Below are 21,454 nucleotides of genomic sequence, written 5' to 3'. Positions count from 1 at the left end.
AAGTGGTCCGGTTCCCATCGGCACATGCACCGGAAAATAGTCCTATCCTTCAAGACCAGAATCTCACTCCTGTCGTGGCTGCACAGTTCTCACCTCCCTAGAGGGACGCAGGTTCAGGATCCAGGACTGGATCCTGGTGACCACGTATGCGAGTCTCCGAGGCTGGGGAGCAGTCACACAGGGGGAAACCTTCCAGGAAAAATGGTCAAGCCAGGAAGTGTCTGCACATAAACGTTCTGGAGTTAAGGGCCATTTACAACGGCCTTCTTCAAGCGGAACATCTTCGCAAACTGCCCGTCCTAATACAATCGGACAATATAACAGCAGTAGCGCACATAAACCGCCAGGGCGGAACAAAGAGCAGGGCGGCAATGGCGGAGGCCACAAAAGTTCTCCGCTGGGCGGAAAGGCATACAAGCGCTCTGTCAGCAGTCTTCATTCCAGGAGTTGACAACTGGGAAGCAGACTTCCTCAGCAGACACTATCTCCATCCAGGAGAGTGGAGTCTTCATCAAGAGGTCTTCACAGAAGTGACAAGTCTTTGGGGAATTCCTCAAATAGACATGATGGCGTCTTGCATCAACAATAAACTTCAGAGATATTGTTCCATGTCGAGGGACACTCAAGCAATAGCGGTGGACGCGCTGGTAACACCATGGGTGTTTCAGTCTGTGTATGTGTTTCCTCCGCTTCCACTTATTCCAAAGGTGCTAAAGATCATAAGAAGAACAAAGGTTCAGGTGATCCTCATTGCTCCGGACTGACCAAGGAGGGCTGGGTATCCAGATCTTCAGGAATTACTCGCAAGAGATCCCTGGCCTCTTCCTCTTCGAGAGGATCTGTTACAACAGGGGCTGTGCGTGTACCACGACTTACCGCGGCTACGTTTGACGGATTGGCGGTTGAACGCCGGATCCTAGCCCGAAAGGGTATTCCCAACGAAGTTATTCCCACACTTCTTCAGGCTAGGAAAGGAGTGACGTCTAAACATTACCACCGTATTTGGAGGAAATGTGTGTCTTGGTGTGAATCCAAGAAGGCTCCTACGGAAGAATTTCACCTAGGGCGTTTTCTCCATTTCCTACAAGTGGGTGTGGATGCTGGCCTAAAGTTAGTCTCGATTTAAAGTACAAATTTCAGCCTTATCGGTTTTCTTTCAAAAACAGTTGGCCTCCTTTCCGGAAGTTCAGACTTTCGTGAACGGAGTCTTGCACATCCAACCTCCCTTTGTGCCCTCAGTGGCACCATGGGATCTTAACTTGGTGTTGCATTTTCTTCAATCACATTGGTTTGAACCTTTGCAGAAGGTTGAGTTGAAATTTCTCACATGGAAAGTGGTCATGCTATTGGCCTTAGCATCCGCAAGGCGGGTGTCTGAGTTAGTGGCTTTGTCTCACAAGAGTCCTTATTTAATCTTCCATGAAGATAGAGCGTAGTTGAGGACTCGTCAACAATTTCTGCTGAAGGTGGTTTCATCGTTCCACATGAACCACCTTATTGTGGTACCAGTGGCTACTTACGCCTTCACGGAGTCAAAATCCCTCGATGTTGTCAGGGCCTTTAAGATTTATGCCGCCAGAACGGCTCAACTTGGGAAAACGGAGGCTCTGTTTATCCTGTATGCTTCCAACAAGATTGGAACGCCTGCTTCCAAGCAGACTATTGCGCGCTGGATCTGTAATACAATTCAGCATGCTCATTCTACAGCTGGATTGCCGTTACCGAAATCAGTTAAGGCCCACTCTACCAGGAAAGTTGGCGGCTCCTGGGCGGCTGCCCACGGAGTCTCGGCATTACAACTCTGCCGAGCAGCTACTTGGTCGGGTTCAAACACTTTTGCAAAATTTTACAAGTTTGATACCCTGGCCGTTGAGGACCTCATGTTTGGTCAATCGGTGCTGCAGAGTAATCCGCACTCTCCCGCCCGTTCTAGAGCTTTGGTATAAACCCCATGGTTATTGAAGTGTCCCCAGCATCCTCTAGGACGTATGAGAAAATAGGATTTTAATACCTACCGGTAAATCCTTTTCTCTTAGTCCGTAGAGGATGCTGGGCACCCGTCCCTGTGCGGACTCTATCTGCAGTTATTAGTTATGTTTACACACGGGTTGTGTTATGTTGTAGTCAGCCTGTTGCTGCTGATGATAATGCCGTTGACTTGCGTTGTGTTGCGACTTAGTTCATGCCGTTGACTGGAGTTTTGTTAAATGCCATGTTGTACGGCGTGTTTGAGGTGTGAGTTGGTATGTGTCCCACCTTAGTTACTTATAAATCCTTTCCTCGAAATGTCCGTCTCCGTGGGCACAGTTCCTATAACTGGAGTCTGGAGGAGGGGCATAGAGGGAGGAGCCAGTTCACACCCCTTAAAAGTCTTAAAGTACCCATATCTCATGTGGCTCCCGTCTATACCCCATGGTTATTGAAGTGTCCCCAGCATCCTCTACGGACTTAGAGAAAAGGAGTTACCGGTAGGTATTAAAATCTTTCTCTTTCTTATATATATATATATATATATATATATATATATATATATATATATATATATATATATATATATATATATATATATATATATATATATATATATATATATATTTTTTTTTTTTTTTTTTTAATACGAATATACACACACTTTCACAGAATATACAATTTGGTATTTTTCGTGTGTGTTTCAGTCACCTCATACTGCTTAAATTCTCTGTTTTGTGTCCTGTATTATCTGTCACATAACATAGGGGGTTATTTGCAAGTATTGTGTTTGTCTGGCTATATTGTACTGTTATGCTCTAAGGCTACATTCCTAATAATGTCTGCCACACAGGGCGGGAAATACGCGGACGCTTCTGCATCCTGCAGTACTGGCACCACGGTTTTACCTGAGGGGGAAGTTTTAGCTGCTGGTTGAGGCGCTGAGTGCCATACACCCAGTCAGCCTGCAGCACCTGTGGCCAATCAGGACCCACCTCGTGCAGCGTTCTCAAATATGCTGAATACACGTGTGACACGTCTTACGCCCCCTGTGGGACCTCCTGTGCCATTACAGACACACATTGTCCCTGTAATTAATCCGCCCTGGGCGGATACTCTGTCTACCCAATTACAACAATTAAACCAGTCTTTGGTTAGACAAAAGTTTACCCCACGCCCCTCCGGGGCCAAGGGGTCCTCTAAACGGGCATTTCTTCCTCACAATACACTAATATTTTGGATAATTCTTCTGATGAGGATGGGGAATATACTGATCCGTCAGACACTGATACAGTTGCTTCTGATAAGGAATCTACAACCCAGGTTGATGATCCTGGCCTAGTGGAGGCTATTAAACTAATTCTTCAAATAGGTGATGACATTGAGTCTACTACTGCTTCTAAGAAACATAAGTTCAAACGTCAGAAGGTTGCTAAAGTAGTCTTACCACATTCTGACCATTTATTTGGCATACATCAGGAATCCTGGCCGTCTTCAGGAAATACTTTTTTCCCTGTCTAAAAAGATGCTAGCTCGTTATCCTATACCTGTGGAGTTGAGTAACAAATGGGAAACTCAACCGCCGGTGGATTCTCATGTCGCCCGTCTTGTGGTGTCATCTACTCTGCCTGTCGCCACTGTTGCCTCACTGAAGGAACCGACGGATAAGCGTGTGGAGGGATGCCTGAAGTCTATTTACTCTCTTACTGGTGCGGTACATAGACCCACTATGGCAGCCTCCTGGGCTGCGAAAGGAATTGAAGCATGGGTTCAGGCAATTGAGGATGAGCTGCCTCAGGATTTTTCTGACACTGCCAGACAATATTTGTCTTATATTACCATAGCCTCTCACTATATTCAGGAGGCGGCCTCTGATGCAGGTGTAATGGTGGCCAAGGTATCTACTACGTCTATCCTGGCTCGCCGAATTCTGTGGTTGAGGTCCTGGAGGGTGGACCTGGACTCCAAAAAAAAGACCTTGGAGGATCTGAACAAGATTGTAACTGACTTGGCGACTACCAAGACTGTGTTTCTCCCAAATACTAATCCTTCTGCTCCGAAGGCTAAGAGTACCACCTTTCATTCCTTTCGACCTCCAGGGAAAGCGAAGAGTCAGGCGTATCCGCGACAGGCTCGTGCTTCCAAAACCACTAAGCCCAAATCTAAACAATCCTGGGACGCCCGTCAGCCTGCTTCCAAACGGTTATCCCTGCGGATCCGTTAAAAGCGCAAGCTCTACACGTAGTTGTACAATCCCTCCTGTCCTGGACACGAGTGGTAGTGCCGGTACCTCTGTCTCAGAGAGGCAGGGGATACTATTCGACCCTGTTTCTAGTTTTGAAGCCAAATTGGTCCTTCCGGCCTATACTCAACCTCAAATTATTGAACAATTTTGTGAGAGTATCCAAATTCCGTATGGAAACTCTGCGCTCTATAGTGCTAGCCATGGAACCCAAAGACTATATATGGTATCCCTGGACATACAGGTTGCTTACCTGCACATACCTATTGCCATGTCGCATCAGCAATATCTGCGGTTTGCTATTGCCAACCTACATTATCAATTCCAGACAAACAATAAAGAAAAAATAGCAGCGCTAAATTCAATTAATATTACAAACTCCGCACACTGGTGAGGACTGAGATTATGTTACAAACTCCTGATTGAAGAATCTTCTAATTGGAACTTTATCCCTCCAGCGGCATAAGAAGCGGTAATATTTTCTTTGGGACTCTGCAATCAGCTCCTAAGCCTATATAAATCTGCCTAAACTGGTGTCCAGTTATTCAAAAGGAACGGACATTTCTGGTATCATTAAGTTTGCCGGTGATCATATTGATCTTAATTGGTATTTTATCAGAATCATTAATAAATGTTTTAACCTGTTTTCATCTAATCCATCTCTTTGTAATATTAATTGAATTTAGCGCTGCTATTTTTTCTTTATTGTTTGTATGGTTTTCTGTATCAGGAATGACTAATCCTGTTGTTTAGCAGCAGCATTAGAACAACAGCCCAACCTGCGCCCGAGCATTAACCTTGGTTACTTTCTTTCTGTTGCATTATCAATTCCAGGCCCTGCCTTTTGGATTGGCTACGACCCCTCAGATCTTCACCAAGGTCATGGCCGTGATGACTGCTATTCTTCGCCGTCAGGGAATCGGGATCCTGCCGTATCTGGACGACTTGCTGATCCTGGCGAACTCCCAAGAAATTCTCCTCAGTCATCTAGAACTGACAGTCCAATTCCTACAAGTCCTCGCTGGTCCCTCCTCGGGGCATGGTGCACCTGGGGGCACTACTGGACACACAGCCAATGATTGTTTTTGTCTCCGGAGAAAGTCCTGAAACTTCAGGACAGGATCAGATATTTCCTCTCTCGCCCAAGAGTGTCGATACACTCAGCGTTGCAAGTACTAGGTCTCATGGTGTCTGCTTTCGACATGGTAGAGTACGCTCCATTTCATTCTCGCCCCCTGCAGAGGTTAATCCTTTCCAAGTGGTACGGCCTGCCTCATTGGATCAGGTCTCAAATCATCTCATTGACTCCGGAGGTTCGTCTGTCACTGAACTGGTGGCTACAGGATCAACAGTTGAGCAGGAGCCGTCCCTTCTGAATCTACAACTGGGTCTTCATGACAACACATGTCAGTCTGCGGGGTTGTGGCGCGGTGTTGGAGCAACACTCTCTCTCCAGGGTCGGTGGACTAGGGAGGAATCTCTCCTCCCGATAAATATTCTTGCGGGCAGTGTTAAATGCGTTGACACTGGTCCTGCCTCTAGAACGGAACAGGCCTGTTCGAGTACAATCAGACAATGCCACCACGGTGGCTTACATCATCAAGGCGGCTCTCGAAGCCGCATGGCAATGCTGGAAGTATCAAATGTCTTCCGTTGGACGGAACGCCATCTGCCAGCAATATCTGCAGTGTTCATCCCCGGAGTCCTCAACTTCGAAGCGGATTTCCTCAGTCGTCGGGACGTTCACGCCGGAGAGTGAAGTCTTCATCCGGAAGTCTTTAAACTCCTAGTGGACAAGTGGGGCCTACCAGTTGTAGACCTAATAGCGTCTCGACACAATCACAAAGTTCCGGTCTTTGGATCAAGGACAAGGAATACTCAAGCAGCGTTCGTGGACGCACTGGCAATTCCATGGAACTTTTGGCTGTTATACGTGTTCCCTCCAGTGTCACTCCTGCCCAGGGTACTACAGAAGTTCAAGCAAGAAAGAGGAGTGCTACTTCTAGTCGCTACAGCGTGGCCCAGACGGCATTGGTTCTCGGACCTGAATGATCTATCGATAGTGTCCTCTTCTACTTCCTCAATGTCCAGACCACCTAGTTCAGGGCCCTTGTGTCTATCCGGACCTGGCCAGACTGGCTTTGATGGAGTGGCTCTTGAAGCTTCACTCCTGAGGGCAAAAGAAGGATGTACCCAAGGATATTCGGGCGCTGTGAAATGAGGTTCTTCGCTAAGCTGCAGCCTAGTGTTTAGAGAGAAGTCACTCCCACTATAGCAGAAATACAACAACAACAAAAAGGAAAAAGGCTGCGCTCCAAGAGGAAAGAACAATGTGTAACTGGACTTGGATCTCCGGATAAGGCTCGAGTAAAAGGGATTCGGCTACCAGAGCCGGGAGCCCTACTAACCAGTATCATTTCTCCATGGACGGCGAAAGGGGTAAAGTTGCTCCATACTTCTAATATAAATACATGGCCATGTATATTAATAAGCACTAAATCTGCAACTAACTTTTCCTGCTATGGAATAGAGGACATAAACGCCTCAATAATATACACGCTGCTAAAACTCATTTCTGTGAGTAAAAACTCCCAACGTGTCACAGCTGAATTAGTTAATCAAACTCGGTGTTAAAATGGATTAAAACAGCAACTCTGTTAGCACACAGTAAAAATCTATGTAACATGGACACTGTAATGTTGTTGTTTTAAAGTTTTAAAGTTGCACTTTATTGTACATAATTGCATAGTCTGTAAAATGACTTTGTTGCCGATTGAAAAGGGAGCACCAAATCTTTCTGTTCCACAGAGATTAGTTGGATACATTTGAGATCCACTAAGGTAGCAATTAATTGGAAACAATCTCTGAGGACCAGAAAGAAAGGAGGGATATTTACATGGTCTAGACAGAAAAATTGTTATTTGAATTTCATTTTATCTGTGCTATTAAAAAACTGGAGTAAAAAATAAATAAATAAAAATATATATATATATATTTTGTCAGCGCTTTCAGATTTCTTCTTCCAATAAATGTACATAAGCTCAGGGTCGTCTTTTATGCTCAAATCAGAGCTTGGACCTCGCTAGACAAACTGTTGGAGATTCAACACCATAGCTGTGTATCCCTCCATACAGTGTGTTTCATTCCTGTGGGCTCAAAAAAGAATAGAGAGAAAGACACTGGGTGATTCTAGTTACTCAACATTGGCCAAGGTATTCGTAACTCCTGGATATTCCGGAGACTACTACATTCCGCCTTGCAGTTGGTCCTGATCTTTACTCTAAAGGGCCTTTCCGACACCTATCTTTGTCGTCTGGCTTTGATGTGGTGGCTATTCGCCATTCTGAAAGCGAAGGGTTTCTCTGATGTTGTTCAGAGTATTTTGAAAGCTTTTAAAAATCTGTTTCTTCTTTCTTTTCACTTAGTTTCCTCTTTTCTCTGACGTCCTAAGTGGATGCTGGGGACTCCGTCAGGACCATGGGGAATAGCGGCTCCGCAGGAGACAGGGCACAAAAGTAAAAGCTTTAGGATCAGGTGGTGTGCACTGGCTCCTCCCCCTATGACCCTCCTCCAAGCCTCAGTTAGGTTTTTGTGCCCGGCCGAGAAGGGTGCAATCTAGGTGGCTCTCCTAAAGAGCTGCTTAGAGTAAAAGTTTTGTTAGGTTTTTTATTTTCAGTGAGTCCTGCTGGCAACAGGCTTACTGCAACGAGGGACTTAGGGGAGAAGAAGTGAACTCACCTGCGTGCAGGATGGATTGGCTTCTTAGGCTACTGGACACTAGCTCCAGAGGGACGATCACAGGTACAGCCTGGATGGGTCACCGGAGCCGCGCCGCCGACCCCCTTGCAGATGCTGAAGAGAGAAGAGGTCCAGAAATCGGCGGCTGAAGACTTCTCAGTCTTCATGAGGTAGCGCACAGCACTGCAGCTGTGCGCCATTGCTCTCAGCACACTTCACACCAACGGTCACTGAGGGTGCAGGGCGCTGGGGGGGGCGCCCTGGGCAGCAATGAAAGTACCTATGCTGGCTAAAAATACATCACATATAGCCTCTGGGGCTATATGGATGTATTTAACCCCTGCCAGGTTGTCAGAAAAACGGGAGAAGAAGCCTGCCGAAAAGGGGGCGGGGCCTATTCTCCTCAGCACACAGCGCCATTTTCCTACACAGCTCCGCTGCTAGGAAGGCTCCCAGGCTCTCCCCTGCACTGCACTACAGAAACAGGGTTAAAACAGAGAGGGGGGGCACTTATTTGGCGATATTATTATATATTAAGATGCTATAAGGGAAAACACTTATATAAGGTTGTCCCTGTATAATTATAGCGTTTTGGTGTGTGCTGGAAAACTCTCCCTCTGTCTCCCCAAAGGGCTAGTGGGGTCCTGTCCTCTATCAGAGCATTCCGTGTGTGTGTGCTGTGTGTCGGTACGTGTGTGTCGACATGTATGAGGACGATGTTGGTGAGGAGGCGGAGCAATTGCCTGTAATGGTGATGTCACTCTCTAGGGAGTCGACACCGGAATGGATGGCTTATTTAGGGAATTACGTGATAATGTCAACACGCTGCAAGGTCGGTTGACGACATGAGACGGCCGGCAAACCAATCAGTACCTGTCCAGGCGTCTCAAACACCGTCAGGGGCTTTAAAACGCCCATTTACCTCAGTCGGTCGACACAGACACGGACACTGACTCCAGTGTCGACGGTGAAGAAACAAACGTATTTTCCATTAGGGCCACACGTTACATGTTAAGGGCAATGAAGGAGGTGTTACATATTTCTGATACTACAAGTACCACAAAAAAGGGTATTATGTGGGGTGTGAAAAAACTACCTGTAGTTTTTCCTGAATCAGATAAATTAAATAAAGTGTGTGATGATGCGTGGGTTTCCCCCGATAGAAAATTATTGGCGGTATACCCTTTCCCGCCAGAAGTTAGGGCGCGTTGGGAAACACCCCTTAGGGTGGATAAGGCGCTCACACGCTTATCAAAACAAGTGGCGTTACCGTCTCCAGATACGGCCGCCCTCAAGGAGCCAGCTGATAGGAGGCTGGAAAATATCCTAAAAAGTATATACACACATACTGGTGTTATACTGCGACCAGCGATCGCCTCAGCCTGGATGTGCAGCGCTGGGGTGGCTTGGTCGGATTCCCTGACTGAAAATATTGATACCCTTGACAGGGACAGTATTTTATTGACTATAGAGCATTTAAAGGATGCAGATTCCAAACGGCACATGGAAGTATTGCCGTATAAAGAAAAAGACACCGTCTTTTCAGCCTCAGTCCTTTCGTCCCCATAAGGGCAAGCGGGCAAAAGGCCAGTCATATCTGCCCAGGGATAGAGGAAAGGGAAGAAGACTGCAGCAGGCAGCCCCTTCCCAGGAACAGAAGCCCTCCACCGCTTCTGCCAAGTCCTCAGCATGACGCTGGGGCCGTACAAGCGGACTCGGGTGCGGTGGGGGGTCGTCTCAAGAGTTTCAGCGCGCAGTGGGCTCACTCGCAAGTGGACCCCTGGATCCTACAAGTAGTATCCCAGGGGTACAGATTGGAAATTCGAGACGTCTCCCCCTCGCAGGTTCCTGAAGTCTGCTTTACCAACGTCTCCCTCCGACAGGGAGGCAGTATTGGAATCAATTCACAAGCTGTATTCCCAGCAGGTGATAATCAAAGTACCCCTCCTACAACAAGGAAAGGAGTATTATTCCACACTATATTGTGGTACTGAAGCCAGACTGCTCGGTGAGACCTATTCTAAATCTGAAATCTTTGAACACTTACATACAAAGGTTCAAATCAAGATGGAGTCACTCAGAGCAGTGATAGAGAACCAGGAAGAAGGGGACTATATGGTGTCCCTGGACATCAAGGATGCTTACCTCCATGTCCCAATTTGCCCTTCTCACCAAGGGTACCTCAGGTTCGTGGTACAGAACTGTCACTATCAGTTTCAGACGCTGCCGTTTGGATTGTCCACGGCACCCCGGGTCTTTACCAAGGTAATGGCCGAAATGATGATCCTTCTTCAAAGAAAAGGCGTCTTATTTATCACTTACTTGGACGATCTCCTGATAAGGGCAAGGTCCAGAGAACAGTTGGAGGTCGGAGTAGCACTATCTCAAGTAGTTCTACGACAGCACGGGTGGATTCTAAATATTCCAAAATCGCAGCTGTTTCCGACGACACGTCTGCTGTTCCTAGGGATGATTCTGGACACAGTCCAGAAAAAGGTGTTTCTCCCGGAGGAGAAAGCCAGGGAGTTATCCGAGCTAGTCAGAAACCTCCTAAAACCAGGCCAAGTGTCAGTGCATCAATGCACAAGAGTCCTGGGAAAAATGGTGGCTTCTTACGAAGCGATTCCATTCGGCAGATTTCACGCAAAAATTTTTCAGTGGGATCTGCTGGACGAATGGTCCGGATCGCATCTTCAGATGCATCAGCGGATAATCCTGTCTCCAAGGACAAGGGTGTCTCTTCTGTGGTGGCTGCAGAGTGCTCATTTACTAGAGGGCAGCACATTCGGCATTCAGTACTGGGTTCTGGTGACCACGGATGCCCAGCCTGAGAGGCTGGGGAGCAGTCACACAGGGAAGAAATTTCCAAGGAGTGTGGTCAAGTCTGGAGACTTCTCTCCACATAAATATACTGGAGCTAAGGGCAATTTACAATGCTCTGAGCCTAGGAAGACCTCTGCTTCAAAGTCAACCGGTGCTGATTCAGTCGGACAACATCACGGCAGTCGCCCACGTAAACAGACAGGGCGGCACAAGAAGCAGGAGGGCAATGGCAGCAAGGATTCTTCGCTGGGCGAAAAATCATGTGATAACACTGTCAGCGGTGTTCATTCCGGGAGTGGACAACTGGGAAGCAGACTTCCTCAGCAGGAACGACCTCCACCCGGGAGAGTGGGGACTTCATCTGGAAGTCTTCCACATGATTGTGAACCGTTGGGAAAGACCAAAGGTGGACATGATGGCGTCCCGTCTGAACAAAAAACTGGACAGGTATTGCGCCAGGTCAAGAGACCCTCAGGCAATAGCTGGGACGCTCTGGTAACACCGTGGGTGTACCAGTCGGTGTATGTGTTCCCTCCTCTGCCTCTCATACCCAAGGTACTGAGAATTATAAGACGGAGAGGAGTAAGAACTATACTCGTGGCTCCGGATTGGCCAAGAAGGACTTGGTACCCGGAACTTCAAGAGATACTAAGAAGGGACTTGCTTCAGCAAGGATCATGTCTGTTCCAAGACTTACCGCGGCTGCGTTTGACGGCATGGCGGTTGAACGCCGGATCCTAAGGGAAAAAGGCATTCCGGAAGAGGTCATCCCTACCCTGGTCAGAGCCAGGAAGGAGGTGACCGCACAACATTATCACCGCATTTGGCGAAAATATGTTGCATGGTGTGAGGCCAGGAAGGCCCCCACGGAGGAATTTCAACTCTGTCGATTCCTGCATTTCCTACAAACAGGAGTGTCTATGGGCCTCAAATTGGGGTCCATTAAGGTTCAAATTTCGGCCCTGTCGATTTTCTTCCAGAAAGAATTGGCTTCAGTTCCTGAAGTCCAGAAGTTTGTCAAGGGAGTACTGCATATACAACCCCCTTTTGTGCCTCCAGTGGCACTGTGGGATCTCAACGTAGTTCTGGGATTCCTCAAATCACATTGGTTTAAACCGCTCAAATCTGTGGATTTGAAATATCTCACATGGAAAGTGACCATGCTGTTGGCCCTGGCCTCGGCCAGGCGAGTGTCAGAATTGGCGGCTTTGTCTCACAAAAGCCCATATCTGATTGTCCATTCGGACAGGGCAGAGCTGCGGACTCGTCCCCAGTTTCTCCCTAAGGTGGGGTCAGCGTTTCACCTGAACCAGCTTATTGTGGTACCTGCGGCTACTAGGGACTTGGAGGACTCCAAGTTGCTAGATGTTGTCAGGGCCCTGAAAATATAGGTTTCCAGGACGGCTGGAGTCAGGAAAACTGACTTGCTGTTATCCTGTATGCACCCAACAAACTGGGTGCTCTTGCTTCTAAGCAGACGATTGCTAGTTGGATGTGTAGTACAATTCAGCTTGCACATTCTGTGGCAGGCCTGCCACAGCCAAAATCTGTAAATGCCCATTCCACAAGGAAGGTGGGCTCATCTTGGGCGGCTGCCCGAGGGGTCTCGGCTTTACAACTTTGCCGAGCTGCTACTTGGTCAGGGGCAAACACGTTTGAAAAATTCTACAAATTTGATACCCTGGCTGAGGAGGACCTGGAGTTCTCTCATTCTGTGCTGCAGAGTCATCCGCACTCTCCCGCCCGTTTGGGAGCTTTGGTATAATCCCCATGGTCCTGACGGAGTCCCCAGCATCCACTTAGGACGTTAGAGAAAATAAGAATTTACTTACCGATAATTCTATTTCTCGTAGTCCGTAGTGGATGCTGGGCGCCCATCCCAAGTGCGGATTGTCTGCAATACTTGTACATAGTTATTATTGTTGTGAGCCATCTTTTCAGAGGCTCCGCTGTTATCATGCTGTTAACTGGGTTCAGATCACAGGTTGTACAGTGTGATTGGTGTGGCTGGTATGAGTCTTACCCGGGATTCAAAATCCTTCCTTATTGTGTACGCTCGTCCGGGCACAGTATCCTAACTGAGGCTTGGAGGAGGGTCATAGGGGGAGGAGCCAGTGCACACCACCTGATCCTAAAGCTTTTACTTTTGTGCCCTGTCTCCTGCGGAGCCGCTATTCCCCATGGTCCTGACGGAGTCCCCAGCATCCACTACGGACTATGAGAAATAGAATTATCGGTAAGTAAATTCTTATTTTCCTCTAAGATAGTCTGGAAGCTGGTTTATGGTTGGGATTTTTTTCAAGGTCCAAATCTCAGCTGTGTTGATTTTCCTCCCTCAAGTCATCTTGTACCCTTTCCAGAAATTCAGACCTTTCAATGTGTGCTACACGTACGGTAGTAATCCCTTGTTCCTACTAGTTGTCAGAACAAGACCTACTTTCCAACCTAAGGTTATTTCACAGTTTCATATTGGCAAACTTGTTAGCTGTCGGAAACTCTCAAGATCTATATTTTTCTTACATATGACCTTCGCAGTACTGATTTATTTATTTTGTATGATTCTTCAGGGGTGGCCATCCTTTAAGAAGTCCATTGTTATGTGGTACAGGATCACCCGCTTTCTTACATATTGCGTCAAATTAAAAGGTTCCTTTCCACATGATGGCACAGGCACAACCACAAGGTTAATAGCTGCCTGTTGGGCATTGTGCTTCCTCTGAACTCTGCAGAGCATCCACCTTGTCAATGCACACGTTTGAATCCAGGGATGAAAGTTTTGTCTGGTGCCCGTGCATGTTTGCAAAGCGTTCTCTCCTGCAAGGACAGCTTTGGAATGTTTGTTGTGTTCCAGTGCTCTCTAAGGATAAAACAAAATAGGATTTTTGAACTTTTTTTCCCCTCTAATTCCATGGGAAGCCTTGGATGTCTTTCCACCTATCTACTTCTTCTTTTTCTTCTTATTTTTTTTTTTCTTTTCTTCATCGTTTAGTTTTTTTTCTTTCCGTTCTTTCCTGGATTGTATTTTACTTGTTTTTCTCTCATTTGCTGTACTCAGTCTGTGCCTTGTTTAGAAATAACTGTTGAAGCCAGGATATAGAAGTGCCCAGTTCAAACATTCTTCAGTGTTCAAGTGCTGGGCCTCTCATACCACTCAATACCCCAGTGTTCCCCATGGAATCGGAGAAAAGTCTCTACAATTTGTTTTTCTCTTGTTGAAAAAACAGTAACATTGGACTTGTAGTGTGCTCGCATTCCCGCCATTTACGGAATGCTTTCCTCCATGCACCTGCGCTTTGATGCTTTCTTGTGTTCAGTTCAGAGGGTTACATAAACCTGAGGGTTTCTTTAGATGTAAGTTTTGGGTATACTTTAAAATTTGCATATAACTACTTTCATTTGTGTAATATAAGTATGGGTGGTGAGTGAACCGCACCCTGTATGAGGGGGGGAAAAGTAAAAAGGTGGGCACAGGTCTCTGGGCCAGTATAATTTTGCTTATTTCTCTGACGTCCTAAGTGGATGCTGGGGACTCCGTCAGGACCATGGGGAATAGCGGCTCCGCAGGAGACAGGGCACAAAACTAAAGCTTTAGGATCAGGTGGTGTGTACTGGCTCCTCCCCCTATGACCCTCCTCCAAGCCTCAGTTAGGTTTTTGTGCCCGTCCGAGCAGGGTGCAATCTAGGTGGCTCTCTTAAGGAGCTGCTTAGAAAAAGTTTTTAGGTTTTTTATTTTCAGTGAGTCCTGCTGGCAACAGGCTCACTGCATCGAGGGACTTAGGGGAGAGAAGTTCAACTCACCTGCGTGCAGGATGGATTGGCTTCTTAGGCTACTGGACACCATTAGCTCCAGAGGGAGTCGGAACACAGGTCTCACCCTGGGGTTCGTCCCGGAGCCGCGCCGCCGACCCCCCTTGCAGATGCTGAAGATTGAAGGTCCAGAAATCGGCGGCAGAAGGCTCTTCAGTCTTCTTGAAGGTAGCGCACAGCACTGCAGCTGTGCGCCATTGTTTGTCACACACTTCTCACCAACGGTCACGGAGGGTGCAGGGCGCTGCTGGGGGCGCCCTGGGCAGCAATGTAAATACCTTTTATGGCTAAAAAATACATCACATATAGCCCTTGAGGCTATATGGATGTATTTAACCCCTGCCAGATATTACAAACTACGGGAGAAAAGCCCGCCGGAATAGGGGGCGGGGCTTATTCTCCTCAGCACACAGCGCCATTTTCCTGCTCAGCTCCGCTGTGAGGAAGGCTCCCAGGACTCTCCCCTGCACTGCACTACAGAAACAGGGTAAAACAGAGAGGGGGGGCACTTTTTTGGCGATATTTTATATATTTAAGCTGCTATAAGGATACAACACTTATATAAGGTTGTTCCCATATATATTATAGCGCTTGGGTGTGTGCTGGCAAACTCTCCCTCTGTCTCCCCAAAGGGCTAGTGGGGTCCTGTCTTCGATAAGAGCATTCCCTGTGTGTCTGCTGTGTGTCGGTACGTGTGTGTCGACATGTATGAGGACGATGTTGGTGTGGAGGCAGAGCAATTGCCGGTAATGGTGATGTCACCCCCCAGGGAGTCGACACCGGAATGGATGGCTTTGTTTATGGAATTACGTGATAATGTCAGCACATTACAAAAATCAGTTGACGACATGAGACGGCCGGAAAACCAGTTGGTACCTGCCCAGGCGTCTCAGACACCGTCAGGGGCTGTAAAACGCCCTTTACCTCAGTCGGTCGACACAGACCCAGACACGGACACTGAATCTAGTGTCGACGGTGAATAAACAAACGTATTTTCAAGTAGAGCCACACGTTATATGATCACGGCAATGAAGGAGGCTTTGCATATCTCTGATACTGCAAGTACCACAAAAAGGGGTATTATGTGGGGGGTGAAAAAACTACCTGTAGTTTTTCCTGAATCAGAGGAATTGAATGATGTATGTGATGAAGCGTGGGTTAACCCAGATAGAAAAGTGCTAATTTCAAAAAAGTTATTGGCATTATACCCTTTCCCGCCAGAGGTTAGGGCGCGCTGGGAAACACCCCCTAGGGTGGATAAGGCGCTCACACGCTTATCAAAACAAGTGGCGTTACCGTCTCCTGATACGGCCGCCCTCAAGGATCCAGCTGATAGGAGGCTGGAAACTACCCTAAAGAGTATATACACACATTCTGGTGTTATACTGCGACCAGCCATCGCCTCAGCCTGGATGTGCAGTGCTGGGGTGGTCTGGTCGGATTCCCTGACTGAAAATATTGATACCCTGGATAGGGACAGTATTTTATTGACTATAGAGCAATTAAAGGATGCTTTTCTTTATATGCGAGATGCTCAGAGGGATATTTGCACTCTGGCATCGAGAGTAAGTGTGATGTCCATATCTGCCAGAAGAAGTTTATGGACGCGACAGTGGTCAGGTGATGCGGATTCCAATCGACATATGGAAGTATTGCCGTATAAAGGGGAGGAATTATTTGGCGTAGGTCTATCGGATCTGGTGGCCACGGCAACTGCCGGAAAATCCACCTTTTTACCTCAGACCCCCTCCCAACAGAAAAAGACACCGTCTTTTCAGCCGCAGTCCTTTCGGTCCTATAAGAACAAGAGGGCAAAAGGACAGTCATATCTGCCCCGGGGCAGAGGAAGGGGTAAGAGAGGGCAGCAAGCAGCCCCTGCCCAGGAACAGAAGCCCTCCCAGGGTTCTGCAAAGCCCTCAGCATGACGCTGGGGCTGTACAAGCGGACTCAGGAGCGGTGGGGGGTCGACTCAGGAATTTCAGCGCACAGTGGGCTTGCTCACAGGTGGACCCTTGGATCCTGCAGGTAGTATCTCAGGGTTACAGGTTGGAATTCGAGAAGTCTCCCCCTCGCCGGTTCCTAAAGTCTGCTTTGCCAACGTCTCCCTCAGACAGGGCGACGGTATTGGAAGCCATTCACAAGCTGTTTTCTCAGCATGTGATAGTCAAGGTACCCCTCCTACTACAGGGAAAGGGGTATTACTCCACGCTATTTGTGGTACCGAAGCCGGACGGCTCGGTAAGACCTATTCTAAATCTGAAATCTTTGAACCTGTACATACAAAAATTCAAGTTCAAGATGGAATCACTCAGAGCAGTGATAGCGAATCTGGAAGAAGGGGACTTTATGGTGTCCCTGGACATAAAGGATGCTTACCTGCATGTCCCAATTTGCCCTTCACATCAAGGGTACCTCAGGTTCGTGGTGCAAAACTGTCATTATCAGTTTCAGACGCTGCCGTTTGGATTGTCCACGGCACCTCGGGTCTTTACCAAGGTAATGGCCGAAATGATGATTCTTCTGCGAAGAAGAGGCGTATTAATTATCCCTTACTTGGACGATCTCCTGATAAGGGCAAGGTCCAGAGAACAGCTGGAGGACGGAGTAGCACTAACCCAAGTAGTGCTGCAACAACACGGGTGGATTCTGAATTTTCCAAAATCTCAGTTGACCCCGACAACACGTCTGCTGTTCCTGGGAATGATTCTGGACACGGTTCAGAAAAGGTGTTTCTTCCGGAGGAGAAAGCCAAGGAGTTATCCGAACTTGTCAGGAACCTCCTAAAACCAGGAAAAGTGTCTGTGCATCAATGCACAAGAGTCCTGGGAAAGATGGTGGCTTCTTACGAAGCAATTCCATTCGGCAAATTCCACGCACGAACTTTTCAGTGGGATCTGCTGGACAAATGGTCCGGATCGCATCTGCAGATGCATCAGCGGATAACCTTATCGCCACGGACAAGGGTGTCTCTTCTGTGGTGGCTGCAGAGTGCTCATCTACTAGAGGGCCGCAGATTCGGCATACAGGACTGGGTCCTGGTGACCACGGATGCCAGTCTGAGAGGCTGGGGAGCGGTCACACAGGGAAGAAACTTCCAGGGAGTATGGTCAAGCCTGGAGATGTCTCTTCATATAAATATACTGGAGCTAAGAGCAATTTACAATGCTCTAAGCCTGGCAAAACCCCTGCTTCAGGGTCAGCCGGTGTTGATCCAGTCGGACAACATCACGGCAGTCGCCCACGTAAACAGACAGGGCGGCACAAGAAGCAGGAGAGCAATGGCAGAAGCTGCAAGGATTCTTCGCTGGGCGGAAGATCATGTGATAGCACTGTCAGCAGTGTTCATTCCGGGAGTAGACAACTGGGAAGCAGACTTCCTCAGCAGACACGATCTACACCCGGGAGAGTGGGGACTTCATCCAGAAGTCTTCCACATGATTGTGAACCGTTGGGAAAAACCAAAGGTGGATATGATGGCGTCTCGCCTCAACAAAAAACTGGACAGGTATTGCGCCAGGTCAAGAGACCCTCAGGCAATAGCTGTGGACGCTCTGGTAACACCGTGGGTGTACCAGTCAGTGTATGTGTTTCCTCCTCTGCCTCTCATACCCAAAGTACTGAGAATTATACGGCAAAGGGGAGTAAGAACGATACTCGTGGCTCCGGATTGGCCAAGAAGAACTTGGTACCCGGAACTTCAGGAGATGCTCACGGAAAATCCGTGGCCTCTACCTCTAAGACTGGACCTGATTCAGCAGGAACCGTGTCTATTCCAAGACTTACCGCGGCTGCGTTTGACGGCATGGCGGTTGAACGCCGAATTCTAAAGGAAAAAGGCATTCCAGAAGAGGTCATTCCTACACTGGTTAAAGCCAGGAAGGAGGTGACTGCACAACATTATCACCGCATTTGGAGAAAATATGTTGCGTGGTGTGAGGCCAGGAAGGCCCCCACGGAGGAATTTCAATTGGGTCGATTCCTACATTTCCTGCAAACAGGATTGTCTATGGGCCTCAAATTGGGGTCCATTAAGGTTCAAATTTCGGCCCTGTCGATTTTCTTCCAGAAAGAATTGGCTTCAGTTCCTGAAGTCCAGACTTTTGTAAAAGGAGTACTACATATACAGCCCCCGGTTGTGCCCCCAGTGGCTCCGTGGGACCTGAATGTAGTTTTGGATTTTCTCAAATCCCATTGGTTTGAGCCACTCAAATCGGTGGATTTGAAATATCTTACATGGAAAGTAACCATGCTACTGGCCCTGGCTTCAGCCAGGAGAGTATCAGAATTGGCGGCTTTATCGTATAAGAGCCCATATCTGATTTTCCATTCGGACAGGGCAGAACTGCGGACGCGTCCTCAGTTTCTGCCTAAGGTGGTGTCAGCGTTTCACCTGAACCAGCCTATTGTGGTGCCTGCGGCTACTAGCGATTTGGAAGATTCCAAGTTGCTGGACGTTGTCAGGGCATTGAAAATATACATTTCAAGGACGGCTGGAGTCAGAAAATCTGACTCGCTGTTTATACTGTATGCACCCAACAAGCTGGGTGCTCCTGCTTCTAAGCAGACGATTGCTCGTTGGATTTGTAGCACAATTCAACTTGCACATTCTGTGGCAGGCCTGCCACAGCCTAAATCTGTCAAGGCCCATTCCACAAGGAAGGTGGGCTCATCCTGGGCGGCTGCCCGAGGGGTCTCGGCATTACAACTCTGCCGAGCAGCTACGTGGTCGGGGGAGAACACGTTTGTAAAATTCTACAAATTTGATACCCTGGCTGAGGAGGACCTGGAGTTCTCTCATTCGGTGCTGCAGAGTCATCCGCACTCTCCCGCCCGTTTGGGAGCTTTGGTATAATCCCCATGGTCCTGACGGAGTCCCCAGCATCCACTTAGGACGTCAGAGAAAATAAGATTTTACTTACCGATAAATCTATTTCTCGTAGTCCGTAGTGGATGCTGGGCGCCCATCCCAAGTGCGGATTGTCTGCAATACTTGTACATAGTTATTGTTACAAAAAAATCGGGTTGTTATTTGTTGTGAGCCGTCTGTTCAGAGGCTCCTACGTTTGTCATACTGTTAACTGGGTTTAGATCACAAGTTATACGGTGTGATTGGTGTGGCTGGTATGAGTCTTACCCGGGATTCAATATCCTTCCTTATTGTGTACGCTCGTCCGGGCACAGTATCCTAACTGAGGCTTGGAGGAGGGTCATAGGGGGAGGAGCCAGTACACACCACCTGATCCTAAAGCTTTAGTTTTGTGCCCTGTCTCCTGCGGAGCCGCTATTCCCCATGGTCCTGACGGAGTCCCCAGCATCCACTACGGACTACGAGAAATAGATTTATCGGTAAGTAAAATCTTATTTTTTTCATTATGTATTAAGGTTCAGCATTGTATTTCGCTTTTTTTTTTTTTTTATATGTGGCCCCAACATGTTTTACAAGAGCTGGAGGTGACATAAAATTTTTCTCTGTTTTCAGTCCAGAGTGAAAAAGAAGCAAGACCACAATGAGAACAGACGTCAGCTGCAAGATCTCCTCTCTGATATCCCGGTATGGGGCATGACGTTTGCAACTACTACTTAACTTGTGATAAGAATGTAGTCCTTATGTTCTATTTATCAACGTTCTGTCTCTCCTGTAGACCACCTCGGAAAGCCAGATTCCTTCTCTTGTTCAGTGTGCCATATCAGACCAGGAGCTGCCAGAGTTCCAGATTATTGCTGCTAAAATGATGCAAGGACTGATAAATCGCTGCAAGAGTGACACAAAGTTCTACCCTCAGAGTTCGATTATTAAACTCATTGAGACTAAACAGCTGTCGTACAGGTACAGTTCGGAGTTCTTGTTAATGTTGACTAACAGTGCGTTTGGCTGGTCCTGGTAGGCACTGGTGGTTGAAATATTAATCTTTGAGAGATGCCTGTTTCTATCATCATCATATGATCCAACTTAAGCCCTGCAGAAGTATTTACAGACCATTCATTTGTTATTAATAGGACAGTAGTAGTATGGAATAATAGTGAAAATAACACGTGATTATAGTAAACATAACAGTGTTGGAAATATGTAAAAAAGTTTAATACTTAGCTAAATTGAGTTCATAGGCGGATGTGGGGATTCCTTGTGCCTAATTCAGGTAGACCCCCAGATTGAAAAGCGTGGAGACTGAAGGCAGTCAATGTGGTTCCAGGAGAGGCTATGGTGTACCTTTTTGTAGCTAACTTTTATACCCTTAGTGCTGAAACACACTACCCGGCTTTTGCCGGCCGGGAAAAAGCCGGACGGCTTTTTCCCGTGCCGGCATTGTAGTCAACAGTGTGAGGGCTAGGGTCCCTTCACACTGCACGGCCCCGGCCCGGCTGCCGGGTTGCAGCCGGGTCTCACCACTGGAAGGTCCGGCGGCCGGGCGGCCGCCGGCCCGTCTTTGGAGCCAGTAAACCATGTGTGTGAAGGGGAGCTTTCACACACAACGGTTTTTTCTGAAGCCGTGTCTGATGCTGCGCATGCGCACAGCATCACACACGGCTCAAAGCCGTCCTGTGTGAGCGACTCTGCCGGTTTCTCCCGGATGGCAAAAAGCCGGACAAAGTTTGTCCGGCTTTTTGCCATCCGGGGAAAACCGGCTAGTGTGTTACAGCCCTTAGGGAGCAGTTATTAGGGGCGGTTTTGGGAGTGGTGGCTCCCCGGTTATGAATTCAAGGACTAATGCATTAGCTCTCTATCTAGTTGCACAAGCAGAATGCCAAGGCCATTAAGAAGTTGTTTATGCACATAACTTTCTGCACATCAGCATAATAGTAACTTTTACACAATTAGAACTCTGCGCATGATCAGCAAATGTTCAACAATTACTTATGAAGTCAACTAGTTAGTGG

General features: G+C 47.6%; 1 protein-coding gene across 4 annotated transcripts in view; it reads left to right on the top strand.

The window, feature by feature from the left end:
* The window catches only part of NOL11 (nucleolar protein 11), a 164,144-nt gene that overhangs the window by 74,461 nt on the left and 68,229 nt on the right, over positions 1-21,454 (top strand). For all 4 annotated transcript variants that reach the window (XM_063960821.1, XM_063960822.1, XM_063960824.1 and 1 more), the window contains exons 11-12: positions 20,058-20,129; positions 20,221-20,405. In XM_063960821.1, the coding sequence (XP_063816891.1) occupies positions 20,058-20,129; positions 20,221-20,405 (257 nt within the window). The remainder of the gene's footprint in view (positions 1-20,057; positions 20,130-20,220; positions 20,406-21,454) is intronic.

Source organism: Pseudophryne corroboree, chromosome 3 (genome assembly GCF_028390025.1).
Source record: "Pseudophryne corroboree isolate aPseCor3 chromosome 3, aPseCor3.hap2, whole genome shotgun sequence".
In the NCBI taxonomy this organism is placed as follows: Eukaryota; Metazoa; Chordata; class Amphibia; order Anura; family Myobatrachidae; genus Pseudophryne; species Pseudophryne corroboree.
This window is presented reverse-complemented; position numbering and strand designations above follow the sequence as displayed.